At 50.3% G+C, this 27,500-nt stretch overlaps 1 protein-coding gene across 1 annotated transcript in view; it reads right to left on the reverse strand.

Annotated features, from left to right (window-relative positions):
* Window positions 1–258: 258 nt before the first annotated feature.
* LOC116966836 (alpha-2-macroglobulin-like protein 1) overlaps window positions 259–27,500 on the reverse strand; it is a 28,971-nt gene continuing 1,729 nt past the window's right edge. The window contains exons 2-9 of the mRNA XM_033013175.1: window positions 19,592–19,655; window positions 18,729–18,874; window positions 18,342–18,491; window positions 17,450–17,599; window positions 12,588–12,678; window positions 10,929–11,070; window positions 10,144–10,369; window positions 259–543 (exon numbers count right to left, since the gene is read on the reverse strand). Coding sequence (XP_032869066.1) covers window positions 259–543; window positions 10,144–10,369; window positions 10,929–11,070; window positions 12,588–12,678; window positions 17,450–17,599; window positions 18,342–18,491; window positions 18,729–18,874; window positions 19,592–19,655 — 1,254 coding nt within the window. The remainder of the gene's footprint in view (window positions 544–10,143; window positions 10,370–10,928; window positions 11,071–12,587; window positions 12,679–17,449; window positions 17,600–18,341; window positions 18,492–18,728; window positions 18,875–19,591; window positions 19,656–27,500) is intronic.

Here is a 27,500-nt window from a genome sequence, read left to right on the forward strand (position 1 = left end):
GAGGGCAGAGGTTTTGGTAAAATTGTATATTGTCCCTAGTGTGTAGGAGAGTGCTCGTGTACTGGGTGATTGCTGGTCGGTGCGGACTAGGTGAGCCGAAGGGCCAGTTTCCTCGCTGTATCTCTAAACTAATCTGATATTCACGTCCACAATAAATCGCAGAATGAAGGGAGGGGGAAAGAGACGAGTGCAAAATGCAATTAGTCGAGGATCGGAGGCAGGGACCTGGGACAGATCCAGCCACTCCCTCCCCTTCCCTCACTGCCCCATGGGTGGGGACAGGGACCTGGGACAGATCCAGCCACTCCCTCTCCTTCCTTCGCTGCCCCAGGGGTGGGGACAGATCCAGGCACTCCCTCCCTTCCCTCGCTGCCCCAGGGGTGGGGGCAGAGACAGGTGTGACCCGGTCACTATCTCACCCAACCCGGTGGCTGTAAGGTTCCAGCTGACAGTGGCGCTGTCTGTAGATAAGACACACACTTGAATTTGGCTGTCTGACGACTTCAGCTCAAAGCCCTGGGCTTCCTGCAACGTGACCTTGACCTTGAGACGGGGTGAAAGGGTGAACGGGTCAGTGTGTGGTCAACAAAATAGAGAGAGTACAGAGGAGATTTACTAGAATGTTGCCTGGGTTTCAGCAACTAAGTTACAGAGAAAGGTTGAACAAGTTAGGGCTTTATTCTTTGGAGCGCAGAAGGTTAAGGGGGGACTTGATAGAGGTTTTTAAAATGATGAGAGGGATAGACAGAGTTGACGTGGAAAAGCTTTTCCCACTGAGAGTAGGGAAGATTCAAACAAGGGGACATGACTTGAGAATTAAGGGACTGAAGTTTAGGGGTAACATGAGGGGGAACTTCTTTACTCAGAGAGTGGTAGCTGTGTGGAATGAGCTTCCAGTGAAGGTGGTGGAGGCAGGTTCGTTTTTATCATTTAAAAATAAATTGGATAGTTATATGGATGGGAAAGGAATGGAGGGTTATGGTCTGAGCGCAGGTATATGGGACTAGGGGAGATTATGTGTTCGGCACGGACTAGAGGGGTCGAGATGGCCTGTTTCCGTGCTGTAATTGTTATATGGTTATATTATATGGTTATATGACTGGGTTCGCAGAGAGGTCACCGGTCCCTGTGCTCACACTTCAGCAGATCTGCATCGGGAGATTCACATATCGGCACTGAAACAGGCCCTTCGGCCCATCGTGCATGCTGACCACGGTGCCTTGGCTAAGTGAAGCCCACCTGCCCGCGTTTGGCCCATATCCCTCTACACCCCCCCCCCCCCTGTCCATGTACCCGTCCAAGTGTCTTTTAAATGCTGTTATGCGACCTGCATCAACTACCTCCTCTGGCAGCTCGTTCCAGACACCACACACACTGTGTGTGAAAATGTTGCCCCTCGGGTTCCTATTAAATCATCCCCCTATCACCTTAAACTTATGTCCCCTGGGTCTTGATTCCCCTACTCTGGGTATTCCCCTCGTGATTGAATACACCTCTATAAGATAACCCCTCATCGTCCTGCACTCCAGTGAATTAAGTCCAAGCCTGCTCAACCTCTCCCTATAGTTCATGCCCTCAAGTCCTGGCAACATCCTCAGAAATCTCAGCACTCTTTCCAACTGAATGGCATCTTTCGTGTAGCAGAGTGATCAAAGTTACACACAGTACTGTCTTGTAAAGCTGTACCAGGACGTCCCCACGTCTGTACTCAATCTCTGACTAATGAACGCCAGTGTGTCCAAAACCTTCTGCACCATCCTGGTGGTGAGCTCACATTAATGAACACAGAACATAAACAGTGCAGCCCAGGAACTAGCTCTCCCTCTGGCCCACAGTGTCTGTGTCACGATAAACTCATCTTATCTACCCAAACATGATCCATATACTCCATTCTCTGCAAATCCATGTGTCTCGTAAACACCACTATCGTATCTGTACCACCACCACCATGGCAGCACGGTCTAGGCCCCCACCACTCTCTGTAAACTACTTGCTCCTCTCACCCTATAACTTCTGCAGTTGTATAGGGCTCTGTTGAGACCACATCCAGAGTATTGTGTACAGTTTTGGTCGCCAAATTTGAGGAAGGACATCCTTGTGATTGAGGCAGTGCAGCAAAAGTTCACGAGATTGATCCCTGGGATGGCGGGACTGTCATATGATGAGAGATTGAAAAGACTAGGCTTGCATTCACTGGAGTTTAGAACTATGAGGGGGGGGGGGAGCATAGAAACATATAAAATTATAAAAGGACTGGACAAGCTAGATGCAGGAAAAATGTTTCCAATGTTGGGCGAGTCCAGAACCAGGGGCCACAGTCTTAGAAGAGTCCAGAACCAGGGGCCACAGTCAAAGACGGACCGTCAGGTAAGTGAACAGAAGTCGGCTTTCCTTCGATACCGAAGAAGAGCCGGCTGTCTTCTCTTGCAGAATGTCCACACTCAAGACAAGACTTTCGAAGAAATCTGCCCCCCATCCAACTCCGCAAGAGGAGAAGGGGGGGGGGGGGCAGCAACAGGCGGTAGGAGCGCTATCCGGGCGCGCCGCTATCCCCGACACCGAGCCGAGTCCAGCACCGCTAACGCCTGAACAGTGGGCTGGAGGCAAAGCCAAACGGAAGAGCAACCGGCCGGTGGCATCCGACTCGTCGGACGGGGACGTCTCTCCACCCAGGAGGGGGAGGGACAGCCGCCTGAGCCGCATGGAGCGGCTCTTGGAGCAGGTCCTCCAGCAAGGTGCACCCCGGGAGGGGAGCTCTTGCAGAGGGAGGTCAGGCACTCCCACTACAGTGCCTCCTGCACTGTCCATTGTATCCTCCTTTCCAGAGGATAGCTTTGGGGACCAGGACTGGGCTGGTCCAGAACAAGGGGTTATGGCTGAAGTTTTCGGGAGTATGCAGGGGGTGCAGGAGCAGGAACAGCTGCTTGGTGCAGTGGGCCGCTACGTGTCAAAACCCCGTGCAGGCCAAACTAGCGGCAAGTATCAATCACCTTTCCAACAGAGCTCTGCAGGAGTAGGTGATTAATGAAGCTTTAGATACCCATACGGCGCCGGAGAACTGTGAATATCTAAAAGTACCAGCGGTGAACAGCCAAATCTGGGGACACATTGGGGCAACCATCCGGCACCACGAGCTAAAGCTGCAGCGGATACTTCGACTTTTGACAGCAGGCATCACTTCGTTTGCTCGTTCTATAAACAACACCGAGATGACCACCAATCAACAGGATACACTCGCGTTGTTGTGTAACACGCAGTTTGAAATTAATAATCTGCGGAAAGAAATCATCAAACCTGCCATCAATCCTCGATTTGCCGGGCTGCGTAAAACACCAGCCGATGAGCCAGACAGGCTGCTCTTCGGGAAGGCAGGGTATAAAACGAGCAAACTGAAAACACACACCACCAAGTGGCAACACCCCGCCGCATCCACCAGTAAACATCGGCCATTCAACACTGGTGAAAGCTCGGGGTCCGCTTACTTTCACCGTAAGTCTTTTTTAGACCAGGGCCCAGAGCGGACCCCATGGAAAATGCGCCAACCCCCAACAAACACGCCACATCAGACACCTCGCAAGCCTCGTCCGACCAAAGGGAATCAGAGGAAATACGCGTAACCATGGAGGTAGGTGGGTCTGGTTCCTATCAACTTTTGGGAGGTGGAGGCTTAATACTAACAGGAGGTAGATTGCACCGGTTTGAAGCATTGTGGATATAAAATACAATTCATGTCAGAAAAAACGCCGCCAGTTCAACAATGGCCCCAAAGGGTATTTCTCCCTCCGTCAACGAGAAACGTGAGGGACAAGCTGAACTGGTGAGACTTATCACAAAGGGGGTCATCGAAAAGACAAAACATGAACCTTTGGAATTTGTATCGAATATATTCACTAAAACCAAAAAAGATGGTGGCTGTCGCATCATCATTGACTTAACATCACTAAACAAATGTGTTAAGTATATACATTTCAAAATGGAGACATATGTTACTGCCAAACAACTGAATTCCAAAGGACACTTCATGGCAAGCATTTATCTTAAAGATGCTTACTATCTTGTACCCATATACAAGGATCATCGCAGATACCTAAAATGTATCTGGATGGTACAAAGCATTGCCCTATGGGCTAACTTCAGCCCCAAGATTATTCACCAAAATATTGAACCCAGCCATGGCAATACTTAGAAAACAAAAACATATTGTCATGGCATATCTGGATGATATTCTGATAGTAGGGAAAATGATGGAATTGGCTGTGGCAGCAGTATCAGCTACAAAACAGCTCCTCGAAACTCTGGGGTTCGTCCTACATCCAGATAAATCTAAGTTGAAGCCATCCACTATCATGGACTACATGGGCTTCACAATTAACTCAGTCCAGATGACTGTTACCTTGCCAAAGGCCAAAATGGTTGAATTAGCACAATCATGCAACAATTTAATGGTCAACGAGCGACCAACTATTCGACAAGTAGCAAGAGTAATTGGGGAAATGGTAGCAGCATTTCTGGCTACACAATTCGGACCTTTGCACTATCAAAAAATTTACAGAGAGCAAAGGTACAGGCAATAAAACGACATACAGGTCACTATGGTCGTGTCATGAACTTACCCACTGAAGCAATATCAGAGCTACAGTGGTGGGCAGAAAACGTTTGGCATAGTGTCAGCCCTATTTTTATCACTAACCCTACTTTAGTTACTCAAACAGATGCCAGTGCTCAAGGCTGGGGAGCGACTAACTCCATATCCAGCACAGGTGGTAGATGGACTAACCTAGAGTCATCATTACTACTTACACTGGGCATTAACTATCTAGAGATGTTGGGCGCCTTTTATGGTTTAAAAGCATATATATCTAATATGCAGCACTTGCATGTTCGGTTACAAATTGATAAATACTACGGTGATGGCTTATATTAACCATATGGGTGGCATAAAATCATTATCATGCGACAAATTGGTCAACATGATTTGGCAATGGTGTGTCGAAAGACATATTTGGCTATCAGCTACTTACCTACCAGGTAAGCTAAACACCCATGCCATGAGAAAATTAAACGCCTGGGTTGCAAGTTTGAACAGACCTTACCTGGAACTGGGATTGTCCAAACAAACCATCACCATGTCGGCATCCCTTAGAACATCCACCAAGAGGCAGTACTTAACCAGCATCAAAAAAGGGAGAAGTACTGCCAGGAAACAGGGACAACATACGCAACAGCTACAGCCACCAACATACTGGAGTTCCTGGCCTATCTACACCACGATGTAGGGATCAGCTACAGTGCCATCAACACAGCGCATAGTGCTCTTTCTGCTTATCTCAAACCAGCGCCAGGACAACAGGCGATGGGATCCCATCCACTGGTGGTAAAACTGATGAAGGGCATTTACAATATCAAGCCCTAAGCCCAGGTATACCCATATTTGAGATATCAGTGTGGTCCTGACATATCTCAGGGAATGGCCACCAGCCAGATCCCCCGGCCTCGAGCAAGCTACACTAAAGACGCTCATGTTGATGGCACTTGTATCCGCTCAGAGGGTCCAGTCACTACACCTATTGCGACTGGACAACATGATCACAGCTCCAGACCAGATCTGTCGTTATCCAGCGACTGATCAAACAGAGCAGACCAGGAACACCTAATCCAGTCGTGGCTTACCCACCAGAACCACGGTTATGTGCCATGACCCACCTACTATCCTACATAGACACAACCAAAATATTCGAGGGAGATGAAAAGCCTTGTGGGTCAGTCACAAAAACCTTATGGTCGGGTGACGAGCCAAACCATTGCGAGATGGCTCAAGCAGGTGCTAGAAACTGCTGGGATAAACACTAACATGTACACATTTTATTCCACTAGGACAGCATCCATGTCGACGGCTAAAGAATGGACAAGCCTATAGACCACATCCTGGCTACATCAGGATGGTGGGGGGGGGGGAGACCGTTCAGAAATTTTATAATAAGCCGTTGGCAAAACCTGGTATATTTGCAGTAAAGATTTACGAACTGCAAATACTTAATTTAAGCCCAGGGGAGCAACTTAATTCTTTGTTGTTATTGTTTAAAAAATACCATTGTGTTTTTCTACAAATAGACTCATTGGTTGATTACGATAATACTTCCTCCCTCAAGAACTTCGGCAGTGAGTGAAATGAAACTGTTACACGGTTTGAAATCACAGAGCTTTGAAATCTTCACGTAGTCACTCACGTGACTCCGAAGTAAAATAGTAAGATTAAACGAGAATTTACCAGTTTGAAGTTTGATCTGTATTTTATGAGGAGTTACGATGAGGGATTACGTGCCCTCCGCTCCCACCCTCATTATATGGATCAAACTAATAAATTGATGTATCCTTATCTTTACTATGTTTACTTCAAATAACTGTGTCTATCTGTGATTGCACACCGCTGCTTGGAAGTATGCCGCGCCTGCGCACTGAGCGGGTTCTTCACGTAATCCCTCATCGTAACTCCTCATAAAATACAGATCAAACTTCAAACTGGTAAATTCTCGTTTAATCTTACTATTATTGATAGGGGACGATCAGCCATGATCACAATGAAGGGCAGTGTCGGCTGGAAGGGCCGAATGGCCTCCTCCTGCACCTGTTTTCTATGTTTCTAACTATGCATCTAGTCTTTGGCATTTCCATCCTGGAAAAAAGGTCCTAAATGCCCAACATATCTATGTCTCTCATATAATATAACACATTCATTTGTAGGATGTACAAAGTTGAATACATTTTGGAGCGATATATTTGATATATTTACAAAGCTTTTCAAGTCCACAATAGAACCTAAAACGGGATGGATTATATTTGGAATGATAGTAGAAGATATCAATTTAAATAAAGACCAAAACTTTTTTTTAATAATGGGTTAATAATTGGAAAGAAATTGATACTTAAATTTGGGAAAAATACAACCATACCAACTGTTAAAATGTGGATTAGGAATATGATGGATATAGCACGCCTTGGAGAAATGAGACCGACTAATAGATAAATATGACCAATTCTTAAGGAATTGGTCTCCTTTCATCGACTTTTTGGAATCATGTGATGCAGCGGTACCGTAAAGATTGCTGATTTCAGTTTATGCCGTGGATAGATCTACATCTCCGAATAAAGTTTTGAAAATGTCTCTTTTAAGGGGCCTTCTCTCCTATTTCTACTTTCCACGTTATCTTTTTAATATATACACACTTCACGTTTTTCTATTCTCTACCATCTATTTTTCCTCTTTTTCCCCTTTCTATTGTTTTCTTTTTCTTGTCTTGCTTCCTTCCTTCTCAAAACATAAAACTAGAGGTTGTACTGTATTAACTTCTAATAAAATAAACAAAACAAAAAAACAAAAACAAAAAAAAATCTATGTCTCTCATGATTTTATATATTTCTATCATCTCTCCCCCCCCCCCCCCCCCAGTCTCTGAGAGAAAACAATCCAAGGCTGTCCATCCTCTTAATAGCCTCTAATCCAGGCAGCGTTATAGTAAAAACAAAGACACAAAGTGCTAGTGTACCTCAGTAGGGCAGGCAGCATCTCTGGAGAACATGGACTGGCAACATTTAGGGCTGGGACCTTTCTTCAGATTAAAGTAAGCCTCAGCTGCTGGAAAAGCTCCACTGTCCCGTCTCTAATGCCTCCTCATCCTTCCTACAATCGGTGAATTGGCACCACCAGTAGTGGCCGCCTCGCCAACTGGCGGGTCCTTTCTTCTTTTTGTTATTTTTAGTATGCATTAAAAAGTATGTTTTAGTGTTCCTTGTTTTTTTATGTGGGGGTGGGGGGGAGGGGGGGGGAACTTTTCGTCAATCTCTTACCTCGACGGAGATGTGATATTTTTCCGTATCGTATCTCCATCCCCGCTGCGGCCTAACATCGTGGAGTTGCGGCCTTTCCTGGAGACCGACAGGCACTCCAAGCCGCGGGAGTCTGCGGGACTAACATCGCGGGGCTTGCGATCCCTTTGACGGGGATCAAAGCTCCAACCGCGAGGCCTGTGCACTGTCTCTGGGAAGAAGAGGTCGACTCGGGAGCTCCATGCTGCGGAGAGATTCAACCGCCCCGACGCGGGGGTTTCGATCACCCCGACGGGGGCTTCGATCGCCCTAACTAGGGATGGTTCGACACGGGTGACCATAGAAACATAGAAAATAGGTGCAGGAGTAGGCCATTCGGCCTTTCGAGCCTGCACCGCCATTCAATATGATCATGGCTGATCATCCAACTCAGTATCCTGTACCTGCTCTCTCTCCATACCTCCTGATCCCTTTAGCCACAAGGGCCACATCTAACTCCCTCTTAAATATAGCCAATGAACTGGCCTCAGCTACATTCTGTGGCAGAGAATTCCAGAGATTCACAATGTGTAAAACATGTTTTTCTCATCTCAGTCCTAAAAGATTTCCCCTTTATCCATAAACTGTGACCTCTTGTTCTGGACTTCCTGCATAAGACCCCCCCTCAATCTTCTAATTTCTAGCGAGTACAAGCCAAGTCTATCCAGTCTTTCTTCATATGAAAGTCCTGACATCCCAGGAATCAGTCTGGTGAAGAATGCCCTTTTTCAGGTTAGGAGACCAAAACTGTACGCAATACTCCAGGCGTGGTCTCACCAAGACCCTGTCCAGCTGCAGTACAACCTCCCTGCTCCTATACTCAAATCCTTTTGATATGAATGCTAACATACCACTCGCTTTCTTCACTGCCTACTGCACCTGCATGCCTACTTTCAATGACTGGTGTACCAGGACACACAGGTCTCATTGCATCTCCCCTTTTCCTAATTAGCCACCATTCAGGTAATAGTCTACTTTCCTGCTTTTACCACCAAAGTGGATAACCTCACATTTATCCACATTATACTGCATCTGCCATGCATTTGCCCACTCACCCAGCCTATCCAAGTCATCTTGCAGCCTCCTAGCATCATCCTCACAGCTAACACTGCCCCCCAGCTTCGTGTCATCCACAAACCTGGAGATGTTGCATTCAATTCCCGCGTCCAAATCATTAATATATATCGTAAATAGCTGGGGTCCCAGCACTGAGCCTTGCGGTACCCCACTAGTCACTGCCTGCCATTGTGAAAAGGACGAAGAGGAAGAGTATTGAACTTTATTGCCTTCCACCACAGTGAGGAATGTGGAATCCACTGTGATGGATGTTTACGTTAACTTTTATGTGGTTGTGTGTCTTGTTGCTTATCACTTCGTATAGCTGTATGGTAATTCAAAATGCATTGTGCCTTTACTGGTACATGTGACAATAAACTGCAGTGTAATCGAAGTCCATGACTTCCTGACTCTTATAATGAATGCCCCAAGCAATGAAGGCTGGCATTCCATACGCCTTCTTTACATTTAATCAACTTGCCGTCATCTACCAGTGAAATTGTTTTCAGGGGAACGCTGCACCTGTACTCCTCAATCTCTGCCCCACAACACTCCCCAGGGCCCAACGTTCTCAGTGAATGTCTGACCCTGGTTTGACTTCCCGTAAAAGCACCATAGAGCTCTAAAGTGAAAGGGGCAAAGTTGAATGGTGATGTGCTGGGTCAATTGTAACACAGAGAGTGGTGGGTGTCGGGAACGCTCTGCCGGGGATGTTTGTTGGCAGATACGATGGTGGCATGAAAGAAGCTATTCGACTGGCTCATGGATAAGCTGTGAATGAAGGGATATGGATCACGTGCAGGCAGAGGAGATTAGTTAAACGGCATCATGATGGGCATGGAAATTGTGGGCTGAAGGGCCTGTGCCTGTGCTGTACAGTGTCATATTCATACATATCCAAATCCCTGCCCAGCTGATCAATATGCCACTGTAATTTATTGGACTCTTCCTTCATTCTCTGCAATACCATCTGTTTCAGTGTCAGCTGTAAACTTACTAATCATGTCTTATACACATTCCCATCCACATCGGTGATCTACTACTATCAGCAATGGGTCCAACACCGATCTCTGAGACGCACCACTAGTCACAGGCCTGGACGAGGCGGTGAGGAGGGAATGTGGGAACGGTCAGGGCTGGCAATCTTGCCCTCCTCCCCCCGGCCCATGAGTGCCTCCCCACCGATGGGTGCCCCCCCCCCCCCAACCCGGGGGTCCCCCTCACCATGAGGCTGTGGGCCAGGTAGTTGAAGAGCTTGGCCTTGAGGGTGAAACCCTCGCTCCTGACCACGGCGTAGGGTAGGGCCAGCTCCAGGAAGTAGTGCTTGAAGGTGGTGAAGGAGGCGATGGGCGAGAGGCCGAAGCCAGTCTCCCCGTTGCAGAACACGCTGCCCTTCCACTCCGTGATGGTGTCCGGGATCGTCAGCTCCACCGAGGCCTGGCCCTCTGGCCTGTGACACAGGGAAGACCCATCAACCCATACTCTCCCTGCTTTCCCACCCGTACCAGCTCCCTCAGAGCTGCACCATCCCACCCCTCCCCCCTCCCAACCCCAAACTGGTCTCTGTATCCCCCTGCAGTCCCTCACCACCACCCCCCCCCCCCCCCATCTCCGTATCTCCGTAACCCTCTGCGGCCCATACACCCATCCCCGTCTCTGTATCCCCCTGCAATCCCTCACCCCCCCCCCCATTTGTAAGTCCCCCTTTGCCATTACACCCTTTCCCGTCTATGTTCCACCCCTGGCCACTTCACCATGGCCCGTCTCTGTAGCTCCCTCCATTCCTGCAATCCCATCTTAATAACCCGTCTGGCCCCTACCCCCGCTCCCCGTTTCAAACCCTCTCCATCCCCTACACCCACGATCCCGATCTTTGTGAACCCCTCCCCTCTGCTCTCTCCCCATCTCTAACCCTCACCCACACGGCTCCCTTCGGGTAGTTTACCCAGGTGAGGTGAGGTGAGGGAGGGGGTGAGATCGACAGAACGTGTGTGTTGCGGTGAACCTACCCGACTGGAATCAGGTCCCAGCGCCAAGTCTCGGGGAAGTACTGGCGGACCTGGAGCTGCCTGGGCCCCGTGGAATCTATCGCCACTCCTGACTCCACCATGTACATGACGGTCTCATCAAGTTGTGGCGTTCCTTGTCTTCCTACTGGCGGAGACAATCCCACTGATAATACTGGTTGAGGAGGGAGCATTGCGCTGTGGACGGGGTGGGGGGTATGGGGCGGTGAGGAAGCACCACACTGGGGGGGGGGGGTGCAGGGAGCACATGCCGTGGTGTGGGGGGGGGGGTGAGGGAGCACCACACTGTGGGGGGGGGGAGGTGATGGGAGCACCACACTGTGGGGAGGGAGGTGAGGGGGCACCACTGTGGGGGCGTGAGGGGGCACCACACTGTGGGGGGGGGGGTGAGGGGCTACCACAATGTGGTGGGGGGGGGTGAGGAGCACCACACTGTGGGGGGGGTGAGGGAGAACCACACTGTGGGGGGGGGGGGTGAGGGGGCACCACAATGTGGGGGGGGGGGTGAGGGGCACCACACTGTGGGTGGGGGGGGGGGGTGATGGGGCACCACACTGTGGGGGCGTGAGGGGGCACCACATTGTGGGGGCGGGTGAGGGGCTCCACACTGTGGGGGGGGGGGGTGAGGGAGCACCACACTGTGGGGGGGGTGAGGGAGAACCACACTGTGGGGGAGGGGGTGAGGGGGCACCACACTGTGGGGGCGTGAGGGGGCACCACATTGTGGGGGCGGGTGAGGGGCACCACACTGTGGGGGGGTGAGGGAGCACCACACTGTGGGGGGGGGTGAGGGAGCACCACTGTGGGGGGGGGGGGGAGGGAGCACCACACTGTGGTGGGGGGGGCGGTGAAGGAGCACCACACTGTGGGGGGGGGGGTGAGGGAGCACCACACTGTGGGGGGGGAGTGAGGGGGCACCACACTGTGGGGGGGGGGGGTGAGGGAGTACCACACTGTGGGGGGGGTTGAGGGAGCACCACTGTGGTGGGGGGGGCGGTGAAGGAGCATCACACTGTGGGGGGGGGGGGTGAGGGAGCACCACACTGTGGGGGGGGTGAGGGAGCCACCACTGTGGGGGGGGGTGAGGGAGCACCACACTGTGGGGGGGTTGAGGGAGCACCACACTGTGGGGGGGGGGGGTGAGGGAGCATCACACTGTGGTGGGGGGGTGTGAGGGAGCACCACACTGTGGGGGGGGGGGGTGAGGGAGCACCACACTGTGGGGGGGGGGGGTGAGGGGGCACCACATTGTGGAGGGGGGAGGGCGAGGGAGCACCACACTGTGGGGGGGTGAGTGAGCACCACACTATGGGGGGAGTGAGGGAGCACCACACTGTGGGGGGGTGAGTGAGCACCACACTATGGGGGGAGTGAGGGAGCACCACACTGTGGGGGGGGGGTGAGGGAGCACCACACTGGGGGGGGGGGGTGAAGGAGCACTACACTGTAGGGGGGGGGAGGGGTAACGCCAATGTGTCTCCCAGGCTGGGGGTATCATAGGCACGGATGGTCAGGGGGTCACGGTGGGGAAGGGGCATGACCCGGCAGGGAGGGGGATGCTCCATCACATGGTAGTTCAACGGGGGTCAGAGCGAGGTCAATGAGGGGTGATTAGCTGGGTCAGCAGGTGTCACTACTCACCCCCAAATCCCGCATAGGCTACTCCTCTCCGCGTTTCACAGTTGAGGGGTACCTGGTAGTCCAGGTCCGTGAAGACCTTCAGGCCTAGGTCCTGTGGGGAGGGCAGGCATCAGTGTCTGCCCCAGTCACTGCCCCCTCCGTCACCCCTGCTCCCTCCTCTCTCTCCCACAACTTCTTCACCCTCATTCCTTCCTTATCTCACACTCCGTCCCTCCATCGCACTCTCACCCCTCCCTCCGTCACCCTCATCCCCTCCCTCTGTCGCTCTCACCCTCACACTACCCCTCATACCCTCCCTCACCCCTCCCTGACCCTCTCCCTCACCCGCACTCTCCCCCACCTCCCTCCCTCACACTCTCACCCCCCCCCCCTCACCCTCTCTAACTCACAGTGTTCGCCAATCCCTCTCCAATACTCCATCACGCACCCCTCCCTCACTCCCTCCCTTCACCCCTCCCTCAACCTGCAATTTGAGAGGGAGAAGGTGACCTTGGATGTGCCGACATTGCACTGAGTAAAGGCAGCTGTAAAAGAGGCACTGAACTACACTGGCATGATGGAGGAGCTGGCCAAAGTTGACAGGAAAGGAATCCTGGCAGGAATGACGGTGGAACAGCAATGGCAGGAATTTTGGGGAATAATCTGGAAGATGCAGGATTTTTTCATTTCAAAGAAGAAGATAGATTCTAGGGGGAGAAAGAGACGGCCGTGGCTGACAGGGGAAGCCAAGGACAGTATAACACCTGGGCGGCATGGTGACACAGCGTTAGAGTTGTTTCCTTACAGTGCCCTAGAAAGTGTCAGTTCCATCCTGACTATTAGTGCTGTCTGTACGGAATTTGTACGTTTTCCCCCGACGTGGATTTTCTCCGAGATCTTCGGTTTCCTCCCACACTCCAAAGACGTACATGTTTGTAAGTTAATTGGCTTGGTATAAATATAAAATAATTGTCCCTATTGTGTGTAGGGTAGTGTTAGTGCGGGGTTCGCTGGTCGGCGTGGGCCGAAGGGCCAGTTTCCGCAATGTATCTCTAAACTAAACTTAAAGAGAAGGCATATAACATTGCAAAGGTTAGGGGGAAGCCAGAGGATTGGGAAGCTTTCAAAGAACATCAGAAGGTAACTAAGAAGGCAATATGGGAAGAATAGATGAAATACGAAGATAAGCTATCTAATCATATAAAATATGATAATAAGAGTTCTTTCAGTTCTGTAAAGAGTAAGAAAGAGGCAGGAGTGGACGTTGGACGACTGGAAAATGAAGTGTGTGGGGGGGGGTGATAATAGGCAGTGAAAAAATTGCAGAGGAGTTGAATAAATGTTTTGCGTCAGTCTTCACAGTGGAAGACACCAGCAATATGCGTGATATTCAAGAGAGTCAGGGGGTGGAAGTGAGTGGAGTGGTGTTACTAGGGAGAAGATGCTTGGGAAGCTGAAGGTGGATAAGTCACCTGGACCGAATGGACTACACCCTAGGGTTCTGAAAGAGGTAGCTTTAGAGACTGTGGAAGCATATTTTAGGAAAAATTACAGTCAGGAGTGGTTGCAGATGATTGGAAAATTGCCAATATTACCCTGCTGCACAAGAAGGGAGCAAAGCAGAATAGTGGGAACTGACTTGCAGTTAATAAGCCTCCTGTTGGAAGCCAGAATATCAGCCACAATTGAATGGCGGAGTTGACTTGACATGCCTAATGGCGTAATTATGCTCCTGTTTTACAATGTTCTATAGATTCTGGATCAGTTCCTGTGGATTGGAGGGTAGCGAATGTTATCCCACTTTTCAAGAAAGGAGGGAGAGAGAAAGCAGGGAATTATAGACCAGTTAGCCTGTCATCGGTGGTGGGGAAGATGCTGGAGTCGATTATCACAGATGTAATAGCAGCGCATTTGAATCGGTAAGAGAATCGGTCCAAGTCAGCATGGATTTATGAAGGGGAAATCATACTTGAAAAAGCCTTTGATGAGGATCTGTCTTCTATGTTTCTATGTTTCTATGTTTCTATGTTTCTATGTTTCTATGTTTTGGGGTAAGGGTGAATTGTACAAAGGGACGGGCTTCACCTTAACAGGCGGGGGACCAGCATTCTGGCAGGCAGGTGTGCCACTGCTACATGGGTGGGGGGTGGGGGGGTTATCTACAGGCCTCCAAACAGTAGCCTGGATATAGGATGCAAGTTGCAGCAGGAGTTAAAATTGCATGTAACAAAGGTAATGCCACTGTGGTTATGTGAGATGTCAATATGCAGGTAGATTGGGAAAATCAGATTGGTTCTGGACCTCAAGAAAGGGAGTTTGTAGAGTGCCTCCGAGATGGATTCTTAGGGCAGCTTGTACTGGAGTCTACCAGAGAGAAATCAATTCTGGATTTAGTGTTATCTAGTGAACCAGATTTAATAAGAGAACTCGAGGTAAAGGAACCGCTAGGAGGTAGTGACAGAAATATGATATGTTTTAATCTGCAATTTGAGAGGGACTACGGTAAATCAGAAGTGTCAGTGTTGCAGTTGAACAAAGGAGACTATGAATGCATGAGAGAGGAGCTGGCCAAGGTCAACTGGAAAAGGATCCTAGCAGGAATAACGGTGGAACAGCAATGGCAGGAATTTCTGGGCATAATCCAGAAGATGCAGGATAATTTCATTCCAAAGAGGAAGAAAGATTCTAAGGCGAGTAAGAGGTAACCGTGACTGACAAGTGAAGTTAGGGACGTTATAAAACTAAAAGAAAGGGTGTATAACATAGCAAAGAGTAGCGGGAAGCCAGAGGATTGGAAAACTTTCAAAGGACAACAGTAGGTAACAAAATGGGCAATACGGGCTGAAAAGATGAAGTACGAGGGTAAGTTTGCCACCAATGTGGGTCCCTTGAAGGCAGAAACATATGAAATTATTATGGGGAACAAGGAAATGGTAGAAGAGTTGAACCGGTACATTGATTCTGTCTTCACTTAGGAAGACGCAAACAATCTCCCAGATGTACTAGAGGACAGAGGACCCAGGGAGACAGAGGAAATTAATGAAATTTGCATTCGGTGGGAAGAAGTATTGGTATCAGATTTAAGTATCAGAAAAGACTGATGGGACTGAAGGCTGATAAATCCCCAGGGCCTAATGAACTGCATCCCAGGAGGTGGCTCTAGAAATGGTGGATGCATTGGTGATCATTTTCCAATGTTCTATAGATTCAGGATCAGTTCCTGTGGATTGGAGGGCAGCTAATGTTAGCCCATTTTTCAAGAAAGGAGCAAGAGAGAAACGTATAGACCAGTTAGCCTGACATTGGTGGTGGGGAAGATGCTGGAGTCAATTATTAAAGAAGTAATAATGGTGCATTTGGATAGCAGTAAAAGGATTGATCAAAGTCAACATGGATTTATGAAGGGGAAATCCTGCTTGACTAATCTTCTGGAATTTTTTTGAGGATGTGACAAGTAAAATGGATGAAGGAGAGCCACTGGATGTAGTGTATCAGAAGGTTTTCCGAAAGCCTTTGATAAGGTCCCACACAGGAGATTAGGGGGGGAAATTGGAGCACATGGTATTGGGGTAGGGTATTGACATGGATAGAGAATTGGTTGGCAGACAGGAAACTAAGAGTAGGAATAAACCGTTCCCTGTCAGAATGGCAGGCAGTGGCGTGTGGAGTGCCGCAAGGTTTGGTGCTGGGTCCGCAACTAGTTACAATATATATTAATGATTTAGATGATGGAATTAAAAGTAACACCAGCAAATTTGTTGGTGACACAAAACTGAGTGGCAGTGTGAACTGCGAAGAGGATGCTAGGAGTTTGCATGGTGACCTGGACAGGTTGAGAGAGTGGGCAGATGCGTGGCAGATGCAGTATAATGTAGATACATTTGTGGTTATCCAATTTGGTGACAAGAACAAGGAGGGAGATTATTATCTCAATGGTGTCAGATTTGGAAAAAGAGAAGTGCGACGAGTCTTGGGAGTCCTTGTACACCAGTCACTGAAAGTAAACATGCAGGCACAGCAGGCAATGAGGAAAGCTAATGGCAAGTTGCCTTCATAAAGAGAAGATTTGAGTATAGGAGGAAAGAGACCCTTCTGCAGTTGTACAGGGTCCTGGTGAGACCACAGCTGGAGTATTGTGTTCAGTTCTAGTCTCCTAATTTGAGGAAGACATCTTTGTGATTGAGGCAGTGCAGTGTAGGTTCACAAGGTTAATCCCTGGGACGGCGGGACTGTCGTATGAAGAAAGATTGGAAAGTCTAAGCTTGTATTCACTGGAATTTAGAAGGATGAGAGGGTATATTATAGAAACGTTTAAAATTGTAAAAGGACTGTAAAAGCTAGATGCAGGGAAAATGTTCCCAATGTTGGGGGAGTCCAGAAGTAGGGGCCACAGTTAAGAATAAAGGTAAGGCCATTTAAAACTGCGATGAGTAAAATCTTTTTCACACAGAGAGTTGTGAATTTGTGGAATTCTCTGCCTCAGAAAGCAGTGGAGACCGGTTCACTGGATGCATTCAAAAGAGAGTTAGATAGAGCTCTTTGGGCAAGCGGAATCAAGGGGTATGTGGAGAAGGCAGGAACGGGGTACTGATTGTGGATGATCAGCCATGATCACATTGAATGGCTCGAAGGGCCGAATGGTCTCCTCCTGCACCTATTGTCTATGTATCTTTGTATCTATGTATCACGTGATCTTATGACTCCCACTCCCCCCATTCCCTCTGGCCCTTCCTTTGTGCTCTCTCCCTCACTCCCTCACTCACCCCTCCTTCCTTGCCCCCTGCATCAACCCCCTCGCTCCATCCCTCCACATCTCAGCTTTCTCCTTTTCCCTCCCTTCCGCAGCCCTTGTTCCACGCCTCCCACCACTCCCTGGGTGGTACCTGCAGCAACTGAGCCACGTCAGTGACCGAGTTCTTGTCGTCCAGTGAGAGCAGTGAATCGTCAGTCTCAGGAACACAGTTGTGAGAGTCATAGTCACGCACTGAGTAGGGGTAGTCGTTCAGATCAGTGACCGGCAGCAAGGAGTAGACCTGTGGGGACAGGGGGAGGAACAGAGGGGGGAGAGGGAGAGCATTGCGGAGGTAGGGCACGAGGGGATGAGGGAGGGAGGGAGCGAGCAAGGTGGAGGGAAGGAGGGAGAGAGATGGGGGGGAGTGAGAGATGGGCGAGTGGGAGGAAGAGAGAGGCAGAGAGCATTGAGGGAGGAAGGAGGGAAGAAGAGAGAGATAGGGAGGGAAATGAAGGGGGAGGCGGCGGAGGGGAGAGAGAGTGAGGAAACGGATTGAGAGAGGAAGAGAGGAGTGCGAGAGTGAGGGGAGAGAGAGGGGGGGGGAAATAGGGAGGGAGAGTGAGGGGAGTGGTAGAGAGGCAGGGTAAGGGCAAGTGAGGGAAAAGGAGGGGGAGAGAGGGGAGAGAGAGAGAGATCAACAAGTGTGGGTGAGAGAAATATGAATTACAGCGGATAAAGATCAGGGGCAGGGATCCGGGAAAATTATTCCCCCGCCCTCCCCTCATCCCCCCTGCACCATCCCCCTTCCCTCCCCCTCTCTCCCTCCACCCCATCCTTTCCCCCTTCCCTCCCCCTCTCTCCCTCCACCCCATCCTTTCCCCCTTCCCTCCCCCTCTCTCCCTCCACCCCATCCTTTCCCCCTTCCCTCCCCCTCTCTCCCTTCACCCCATCCTTTCCCCCTCCCTCCACCTCTACCCCTTCCACTCTGCACCCCGAGTGGGGCTGGGCCCCCGTCTGCACCCCAGGGTGGGGCTGGGCCTTACACTTTGTGCCGTGAGCTCCCTCTCGGGTTTGAGGAGCAGCACACTGTGGTCGACGATGCGGAGACCGCAGAGGGAGCCTGGGGCGGCGTCGACGTGCAGCGAGACCTGTCTGCCCGGCAACTCCTCCGGCACGGAGAAACTCAGCTGCACCTGCAATGGGAGAGAGTGCGGTGAGGCAGCGGTAGAGAGCGCAGTGAGGCAGCGGTAGAGAGCGCGGTGAGGCAGCGAGCGGGAGGCAGATGGAGGGGGAGAGGTGGGAGGTAGAGGCGGAGTGGTGTGGGGGCGGGGGGAGGGGGGTGAAGTAAAGAGGCGGGAGGGGTGGTAGGGGAGTGGGGAGAAAGGAAGTTCCTCAGGGGAGTACATCCTTGACGGGGGGAGATTCCTCACCTTGTTGCGGAAGCACTTGTCCATGTGTATGTGTGTGGAGTGGGCCACCATCTCACCACTGGGCAGGGCGGTGAAGACCAGGAGCCGGGCAGTGGGAGCCAGGAGGGCGGGCAGGCGTAGTGGCAGCGTCAGAGCCCCCTGTGGGCCTGGAGGGGAGTCGTTACACAGTGTGATCCCACACCGCCCCGTTACACAGTGTGATCCCACACCGCCCCGTTACACAGTGTGATCCCACACCGCCCCGTTACACAGTGTGTTCCCACACTGTACTGTTACACAGTGTGATCCCACACCGCTCCATTACACAGTGTGATCCCACACCGCCCCGTTACACAGTGTGATCCCACACCGCCCCGTTACACAGTGTGATCCCACACCGCCCCATTACATAGTGTGTTCCCACACTGTACTGTTACACAGTGTGATCCCACACCGCCCCGTTACACAGTGTGATCCAACACTGTACTGTTACACAGTGTGATCGCACACAGCCCCATTACACAGTGTGTTCCCACATCGCCCCGTTACACAATGTGATCCCACACTGTACTGTTACACAGTGCCATCCCTTGGAAACCGTCTGATGCCTAATTATCGGGTTACACAGCCCAAACCCACACTGTCTACCCCAAAACTGTTTCCCACCCTGACTCCAACCTCCCCACCTGTTCCACCCCCTATCCCACCCTGCCTCCCCAGCATAACCCCCCCCCCCCCCACACACACACACACACACACACACACACACACACACACACACACTCTTTACGACCTGCCCACCTTCCTTATCCATCCCCCACCCGATTCCACCCCCCATCGCACCCTTCCCACCCCTCCACCCCAGCCCGTCCCCCTCCCCGTACCGTGCGTCCCCCCGACGATGAGGGGGGTGCTCTCCAGGCTGATGATCTTCCCTTTCGCCATGACCTGTGGGGGGAGAGAGGAGAGACCGAGGCTGAGAGCTCCGTGATGCAGTGGGGGGGGGGGGGGGGGGGCGGTGGGGGGGGGGGGGTGGTGGGGGGGTGTGGTGACAAGGGGTGGGGGGCAACAGGGAGATGTTGATGAGGAGTGCGGTCTTGACCCAGGGGAACGGGGAGGCTCGATTAGTGGGATGAGGACAGGATATCTGCATCATTTTTAACTGAGGTGCGGAGGGAGTCTTCTCTCCGTGGGGGGAGGGGGGAGAGAGATCAACATAGAACAGTACGACAAAGGAACAGGCCCTTCGGCCCACAGGGTCTGTGCCGAACATGATGCCAAGACCAACTCTTATCTGACTGTAGATGAACCATGTGCCTCCATTCCCTGCATAAACACCACGTTGAACCTGTCAGCAACACCCCCTCGACTCCAGCTACGCCTGAAAAACTATCCGTGAAAAACATTCCGACTGTCTACCCTGCGCATGCCTCTCACAGTTTATATACTTCTACCAGGTCTCCCAACAGTCTCCGTAGCTGCAGAGAAAATAATCCGATCTGTTCAACCTCTCCCTATAGCTAATACACCATAATCCCGGCGTAATTGTGTTATCCTCCTCTGCACCCTCTCCAAGGCCTCCACATCCTTCCTGTAATGGGGTGACTGGGACTGCCTAACCAAAGTCCTATAGAGTTGCATTATGACTTCCTGACTCTAATACACAATGCCCCGATCTATGAAAGCAAGCATACCATACACCTTCTTTACCACTCTATGTTTGTGTTGCCACTTTCAGGGTGTTATGGACTTGTACCCCAAGATCCCTCTGTACATCAATGCTGTGAAGGGTCATGGCATTAATTGTATACTACGTTGGTCGTCCAAAAGTTCAACATATCACACTCTAGTTTACAGATACAACGTGGTAAAAGGCCCTTCAGCCCAACCAATGTTCACAAGTTCAAAGTTATCCCAGTTTCACATACTACACACAGGTGGCAATGTACAGAAGCCAATTAACCAACCAACCAACCTGCATGTCTTTGTAATGTGGGAGGAAATCGGAGCAACAGGAGGAAAACTACGCGGTCACAAGGAGAACGTACAAACTCCGTACAGACAGCACCCGTAATCGGGATCGAACCGGGGACTCTGGCGCTCTAGGGCAGCAACTCCACTGCTGCACCACTATGCTGCCTTTATGCAAATTAAACTCCATCTGCCACTTCTCTGCCCAATTCTGTAGCTGATGTACATCCTACTGTATACATTGACAGTTCCGTGACCCCAACTGTTTATGTTTACGTGCAACTCATTATATATATATATCACAAACAGCAGAACTCCACTGGTCACAGACCTCAAGCCACAATATCTTTCTTCCACCACAACCCTCTGTCCTATGAATAAACCAGTTCTGAATCCATCCTACTAAGTCACCGTGAATTCGTACATCTTAATCTTCTGGATCAACCAAACATGTGGGACCTTCTCAAAAGCCACTAAAATCCATGTACACAACATCTACTGCCCTACCTTCATCAATCTCCTTTCTCACCCCCTCAAAAAACTCAATCAAGTTCATGAGACATGACCTGCTACATACAAAGCTGTGCTGGCTATCCCTACTTAGCCCATTCTCTTCCAAATATGAGTACATCTTATATCAAATAATTCTCTCCAATAGTTTCCCTACCACTGATGTGAGGCTCACCGGCCTATAGTTCCCTGGATTCTCTCTACTCCTTAAACAAGGGAATAACATTGACGACTCTCAAGATCCCTGGGACCTCACCTGTGGCTAGAGAAGAAACAAAGATCTTCATCAAGGCCCCCACAACCTCTTCTCTTGCCTCCCTCTATAACCTGGGATAGATCCCATCAGTCCCAGGGGACTTATCCACCTTATTGTTCTTCAAGAGCCTCCGCACCACCTCCTCAATCTCAAGCCCAAGCATATTTGTATTCTCCACACTGATTTTGCTGAACTCCAAGGCCTTCTCCTCAGTGAATACAGATACAAAGTACTCATTTAATACCTCACCTACATCCCCCAACTCCACAGATTCCCTCCTTTATACTTGATGGGTCCTACCTTCTCCCAGGTCACCCTACTGTTTTGAACGTATGTAAAAAAGCCTTGGTATTTTCCTTAATCTGGCTCGCCAATGACATTTAATTGGCCCTTCTAATCGCCCACTTGAGTTCTTTCCTACAAGCCTTAAATTCCTCATAAGCCCCATCCGATGCCACCTCCTTAAAACTGACATTCGCTTCCTTTTCCTACCCGATCAAGTTTACAACCTCCTTGGTCATCCATGGTTCCTTTACCTTGCCATCCATATCCCTCCTCATTACTGGAACATGCTGATCCTACACTTTGATCAGCTGGCCTTTAAACAACTACCAATCTACCCTCCTGCGCTCCTGCCTAATGACATTGCAATCTGTCTTGCCCCAATTAAGTACCTTCCCCCAACATCCAGACCTGTCCCGAATCAAAACACTCTTAAAATGTATGGAGCTTTGGTCACTATCTCCAAAATGCTCTTCCACCATAAGACCATTCACCTGACCAGGCTCGTTTCCCAACACAAGATCCAGTATAGTCCCTCCTCGAGGCGGACTATCCACACACTGTTTAAGGAAAACTTATTGGATGCACTGAACAAATTCTGCCCCGTCTAATTCTCTTGCCCTGATTAAGTCCCAGTGAATATTGGAGAAGTTAGTCACCCACTACAACCCTGTGGTTCTTGCCTCCTTACATAATCTGTCTACTTGTGTGATGCTCTATCTCCCACTAGAGTTGGGTGGCCTATAATATAATCCCAGAGTAATTGCTCCTTTCTTCTTTATGAGCTCTACCCATTCCACCTCAGTAGATGAACCCTCCAGTACGTCCTCTCTGAGTGCCGCCGTCACAGTCTCCCTGATCAGTAGTACAACTCCTCCACCTCTTTGTTCCTCCCTGTCGATCACGTCTGAAACATCGAAACCACGGAACATTGAGCTGCCGATCGCGACCCTCCCACAACCACGTTTCCACAATGGCCACAACATCATAGTCCCAAGCACCGATCCAGGCTCTACATCCAACTGCTTTCTCCACGACTCCTTGCATTGAAATAAACACAATTCAGCCTATCAGCCTCACCTCTCCCTGCCTGTCCCTCCCTCCATAAGACTTTCTGGTCAGAACCTCTACCTCCCATCACTCCACCAAACTTCTGACCCACTTTGCTGGTTTCCTCTGCGGAAATAAAGTTGGTTTTAAAATTGAATAGGCGGGAAATCTAAAGAAGCCGGCTTCTGGGCAAGAAACTGACTCGCTTGCCAGCTCAACACTCTGCCCTTAAATGTCCCCAGATTCTGAATGAATTTTAGTGTACATTATTAACATTGAGGTTTCAGGGTACTTGGAAGCACAGGATAAAAAAGGCCAAAGTCACCGTGGTCTCGTCAAGGGGAGATCTTGCCTGATGGATTGGTTGGATTTCTTTGAGGATGTAACAAGCAGGATAGACGAAGGAGAGTCAGTGGATGGTGTTTACTTCGATTTTCATAAGGCTTTTGATAAAGTGCCACACGTGAGGCCACTAAACAAGATAGGAGCCCATGGTATTAGAGGCAAGGTACTAGCATGGATAAAGGATTGGATGACTGGCGGAAGGAAAAGAGTGGGAATAAATGAGGCCTTTTCTCGGATTGGCTGCCGGTGACTTGTGGTGCTCTGCAGGGGCGAGTGTTGCGTGCTCTACTTTTCACGTTATATGTTAATGATCTGGATGATGGAATTGATGGCTTTGTGGCCAAGTGTGTGGATGATACGAAATTAGATGGAGGGGCAGGTAGTATTGAGGAAGCTGGGACATGTTACGAGAGAGGGCGGAGAAGTGGCAGATGGAATACAGCGGATCAAAGTGTGGACATGTATTTTGTAGAAGGAATAAAGGCATAGTCCATTTTCTGAAAAGGCAGAAGATTCAGGAATTGGAGTTGCAAAGGAACTTGGGAGTGTTTGTACAGGATTTCCAAAAGTAAATTTGCAGGTTGAATCAGTAGTAAGGAAAACAAATGCAATGCTAGCATTTATTTAGTGGGGACTATAATATAAAACCAAGGATGTAATGCTAAGGTTTTATCAGGTGCTTGTGAGGCCACATTTGGAATATTGGGAGCAGTTACCTGAAGGACGTGCTGGCGTTAGAGAGGGAAGGGTGGTTAGAGAAGGTGGTTTACGAGAATGATCCCAGGGATAATTGGGTTACAGAGCTGCCAACTCTCATGCATTGTGCGTGAGAATCACGCATTTCGCCAAATTTACACGCTCTCACGCTGATCCCAGACTTTCTCATGCTCTGTCGTAAGCAATTAAAACATAGAAACATAGAATCATAGAAAATAGCTGCAGGAGGAGGCCATTCGGCCCTTCGAGCCAGCACCGCCATTTATTTTGATCATGGATGATCGTCCCCAATCAATAACCCGTGCCTGCCTTCTCCCCATATCCCTTGATTCCACTAGCCCCTAGAGCTCTATCTAACTCTCTCTTAAATCCATCCAGTGACTTGGCCTCCACTGCCCTCTGTGGCAGGGAATTCCACAAATTCACAACTCTCTGGGTGAAAAACGATTTTCTCACCTCAGCCTTAAATGGCTTCCCCTTTATTCTAAGACTGTGGCCCCTGGTTCTGGACTCGCCCAACATAGGGAACATATTTCCTGCATCTAGCTAGTCCAGTCCTTTTATAATTTTATATGTTTCTATAAGATCTCCCCTCATCCTTCTAAACTCCAGTGAATACAAGCCTAGTCTTTCAAATCTTTCCTCATATGACAGTCCCACTATCCCAAGGATCAATCTCGAGAACCTACGTTGCACTGCCTCAATCACAAGGATGTCCTTCCTCGAATCAGGAGACCAAAACTGTACGCAATACTCCAGATGTGGTCTCACCAGAGCCCTATACAACTGCAGAAGAATTCTGTGATCGAAGATAATTTGAAAACTAATATCAACTGCATGGGCTGCGGTTGTTGGAGAGTCGGGGCGGAGGAAGGGATGGAGCGGCGGGAGCAGATGCGGACGGGGAGTCGGCGCTGGCTAGTGTTTGTGGGGCTGGTGAGTCGCTCGCTGCAGCTCCGGCCATGGAATAGCCTCAGTGCAAAAGTCCCGGGCGTTCGTCGGAAGCGTTGCGCCGCTGTCGTGAGAGTCTCTGTGCCGAATTCGCCCTGGTGACCAGCATGGACCAGGCTGTGGCTCGGTGCATCCTGGAGGACAACCAGTTGCTGCTGGAAGTATGTACCAAGCACTGGGTAGAGGCTGTGGAAGGTAGTGGCCTTCAAATGGGGGTGGTTGGTAAAAGCATCCTGCTTGCCTGCTAGATTTCCACTCACTGTAACTGCAGGAAAAATGTTTCTGATGTTGGGGATGTTCAGAACCAGGGGTCACAGTTTAAGAATAAGGGGTAGGCCATTTAGGACTGAGATGAGGACAAACGTTCTTCACCCCCATTTAGGACTGAGATGAGGACAAACGTTCTTCACCCAGAAAGTTGTGAATCTGTTGAATTCTCTGCCACAGAAGGCAGTGGAGGCCAATTCACTGGATGTTTTCAAGAGAGATTTAGCTCTTGGGGCAGGCAAAATCAAGGGATATGGAGAAGTGGCGAGATATCCGGAAGTGGCGGCGCTGCCCTGGCAGCAGCGGCTCACCTGCAGTCCGTTTGTTTTTGCTTTTTTGTGTTGTTTTTTTCGTTTTGGTTAGTCTAGTTTTTGGTTTTTAGTTTGTGTTTTTGGGGGGGGGGGGGGGTTGAACCAGGGCTTGCTGTCTCTCCCTGCGGGGGGAATGCGATTTTTTGTCGTATCCCCCTTCTCTGCCTCCGTCTGCGCTGAGGCCTAATGGCGGAGCTGGTGACCTCGAGGCTCAGGAGGCAGAGCCCGCCAGGACTCGCCCTGAGCTCGCTGACGTGACGACGGTCGGGCTCGGGGCTGGAACAGGGCTTCCGTGAGGGGCTGTGACGATCCCGTGAGGGCGGCCAGCACGAGGGAGGAACGGTGCTCCCGTCGGAGTGGCCGAGCTCGGGGAGGTACGGCGCTCCCAGCCCGAGGGAGGTGCGGCGCCCATGTTGGGGCGGCCCAGCCCGAGGGAGAAGCGGTGCCCAGTCGGGGCGGCCCAGCCCGAGGGTGGAGCGGCGCCCAGTCGGGGCGGCCCAGCCCGAGGGAGGAGCGGCGCCCAGTCGGGGCGGCCCAGCCCGAGGGAGAAGCGGTGCCCATGTCGGGGCGGCCCAGCCCGAGGGAGGAGCGGCGCCCATGTCGGGGCGGCCTGGCGCGAGGCTGAGACGGTGGCGGTACTCACGTGAGGGCGGTCCGGCTCGGGGCTGGAGCGGTGGTCCGGTGGCTGGGACGGCGTTCTGGTGGCGGTGACCTGAGTCCGAGGTTCGGCCGCGAGGCAGCGGCTGCGTCGGCGGGACTGGTGGACAGCAGCTTCGACCACCACGGGCCGCGGTGATTGAGCCGCGGGACTGTTTTTAACATCGCCCGGTGGGGTATCGCCTCAGCGCAGAGAGAGAAGAGGAGGGAAGAGACTGCAGACCTAAGACTTTTGCCTCCATCACAGTGAGGAGGTGCTAGGTGGACTCACTGTGGTGGATGTTAATATGTGTTTATTGCTGTTTTTTATTGTATTGTATGTATGACTGCAGGCACGAAATTTCGTTCAGACTTCGGTCTGAATGACAATAAAGGAAACCCTGTAACCCTGTAACCCTGTAAAAAAACAGGAAAGGGGTACTGATTGTAGATGAACAGCCATGATCATATTGAATGCGATTGCTGGCTTGAAGCCCGAATGGCCTATTCCTGCGCCTATTTTCTATATTTCTATGCTTGAGTATATGGCAATAAAACTCGACCACTTGATTTTGAAGCATTCATGCATGGTGGAGGTATAATGTAGTCATAGAGTGATACAGTGTGAAAACAAGCCCTTCGGCCCAACTTGCCCACACCTGCCAACATGTCCCAGCTACACTACCTGCTTTTGGTCCATATCCCTCCAAACCTGTCCTATCCATGTATCAGTCTAACTGTTTCTCAAATCTTGGGATAGCCCCTGCCTCAACTAACTCCTCTGGCAGCTTGTTCCATTCACCGACCACCCTTTGTGTGGAAAAAGTACCCCTTAAAAAGTTACCTCTTAAAATTGCTTCAAACTAAAAACATTGAAATCATACTTCTACAATGCACTAATACATGATTTTAATACATCAAATTTCAAAAAGTCCCTACCGTGGGAGGGAGTTCATCCCCCTCCCACCCTCTCCCCCACTCGGTCGCTCCACTCCCTCGCCGGGTACGCCCAAGTCCAGTGATCAGAGATCGCTCAGCTCCCCCACTTTCAAAAACGCTTCGTGGCCCCTGGTACAGATGGAGAGCACTGCCAGATGTGAGCGGAGAACTGTGGCAAGATGTCCGTGATGTCTGGATCCCAATGCTCAGCTCTTCGTGCTTTGGAGTTGGCTAATGTTATTGATTAACCTGATTTGTAATTAGTTGACAAAACCTTAATTTATTAATCTGGAATATCCAGGGGGATGGGATAAGTATAATATTAAAATGACATGCAAAGTGTCAGGCTGTCTGTCGCAACATACAGCCCCATTATTTCTTTCAGTTAAATATTGGGAAGGTAGCACTATTGTCATTTGCCACTCAACTATTATGTTTGTTTACCTCACTGACTATTTCTAAACCACCCCCTCCCCCAAATTATTTTGACAGGTTGAATAGAAATGTCCCCAATCTCATTGTTTTATTAATTGAACACGTAGATAACATACAGCCCCA

Source organism: Amblyraja radiata, chromosome 38 (assembly GCF_010909765.2).
Source record: "Amblyraja radiata isolate CabotCenter1 chromosome 38, sAmbRad1.1.pri, whole genome shotgun sequence".
Lineage (NCBI taxonomy): Eukaryota > Metazoa > Chordata > Chondrichthyes > Rajiformes > Rajidae > Amblyraja > Amblyraja radiata.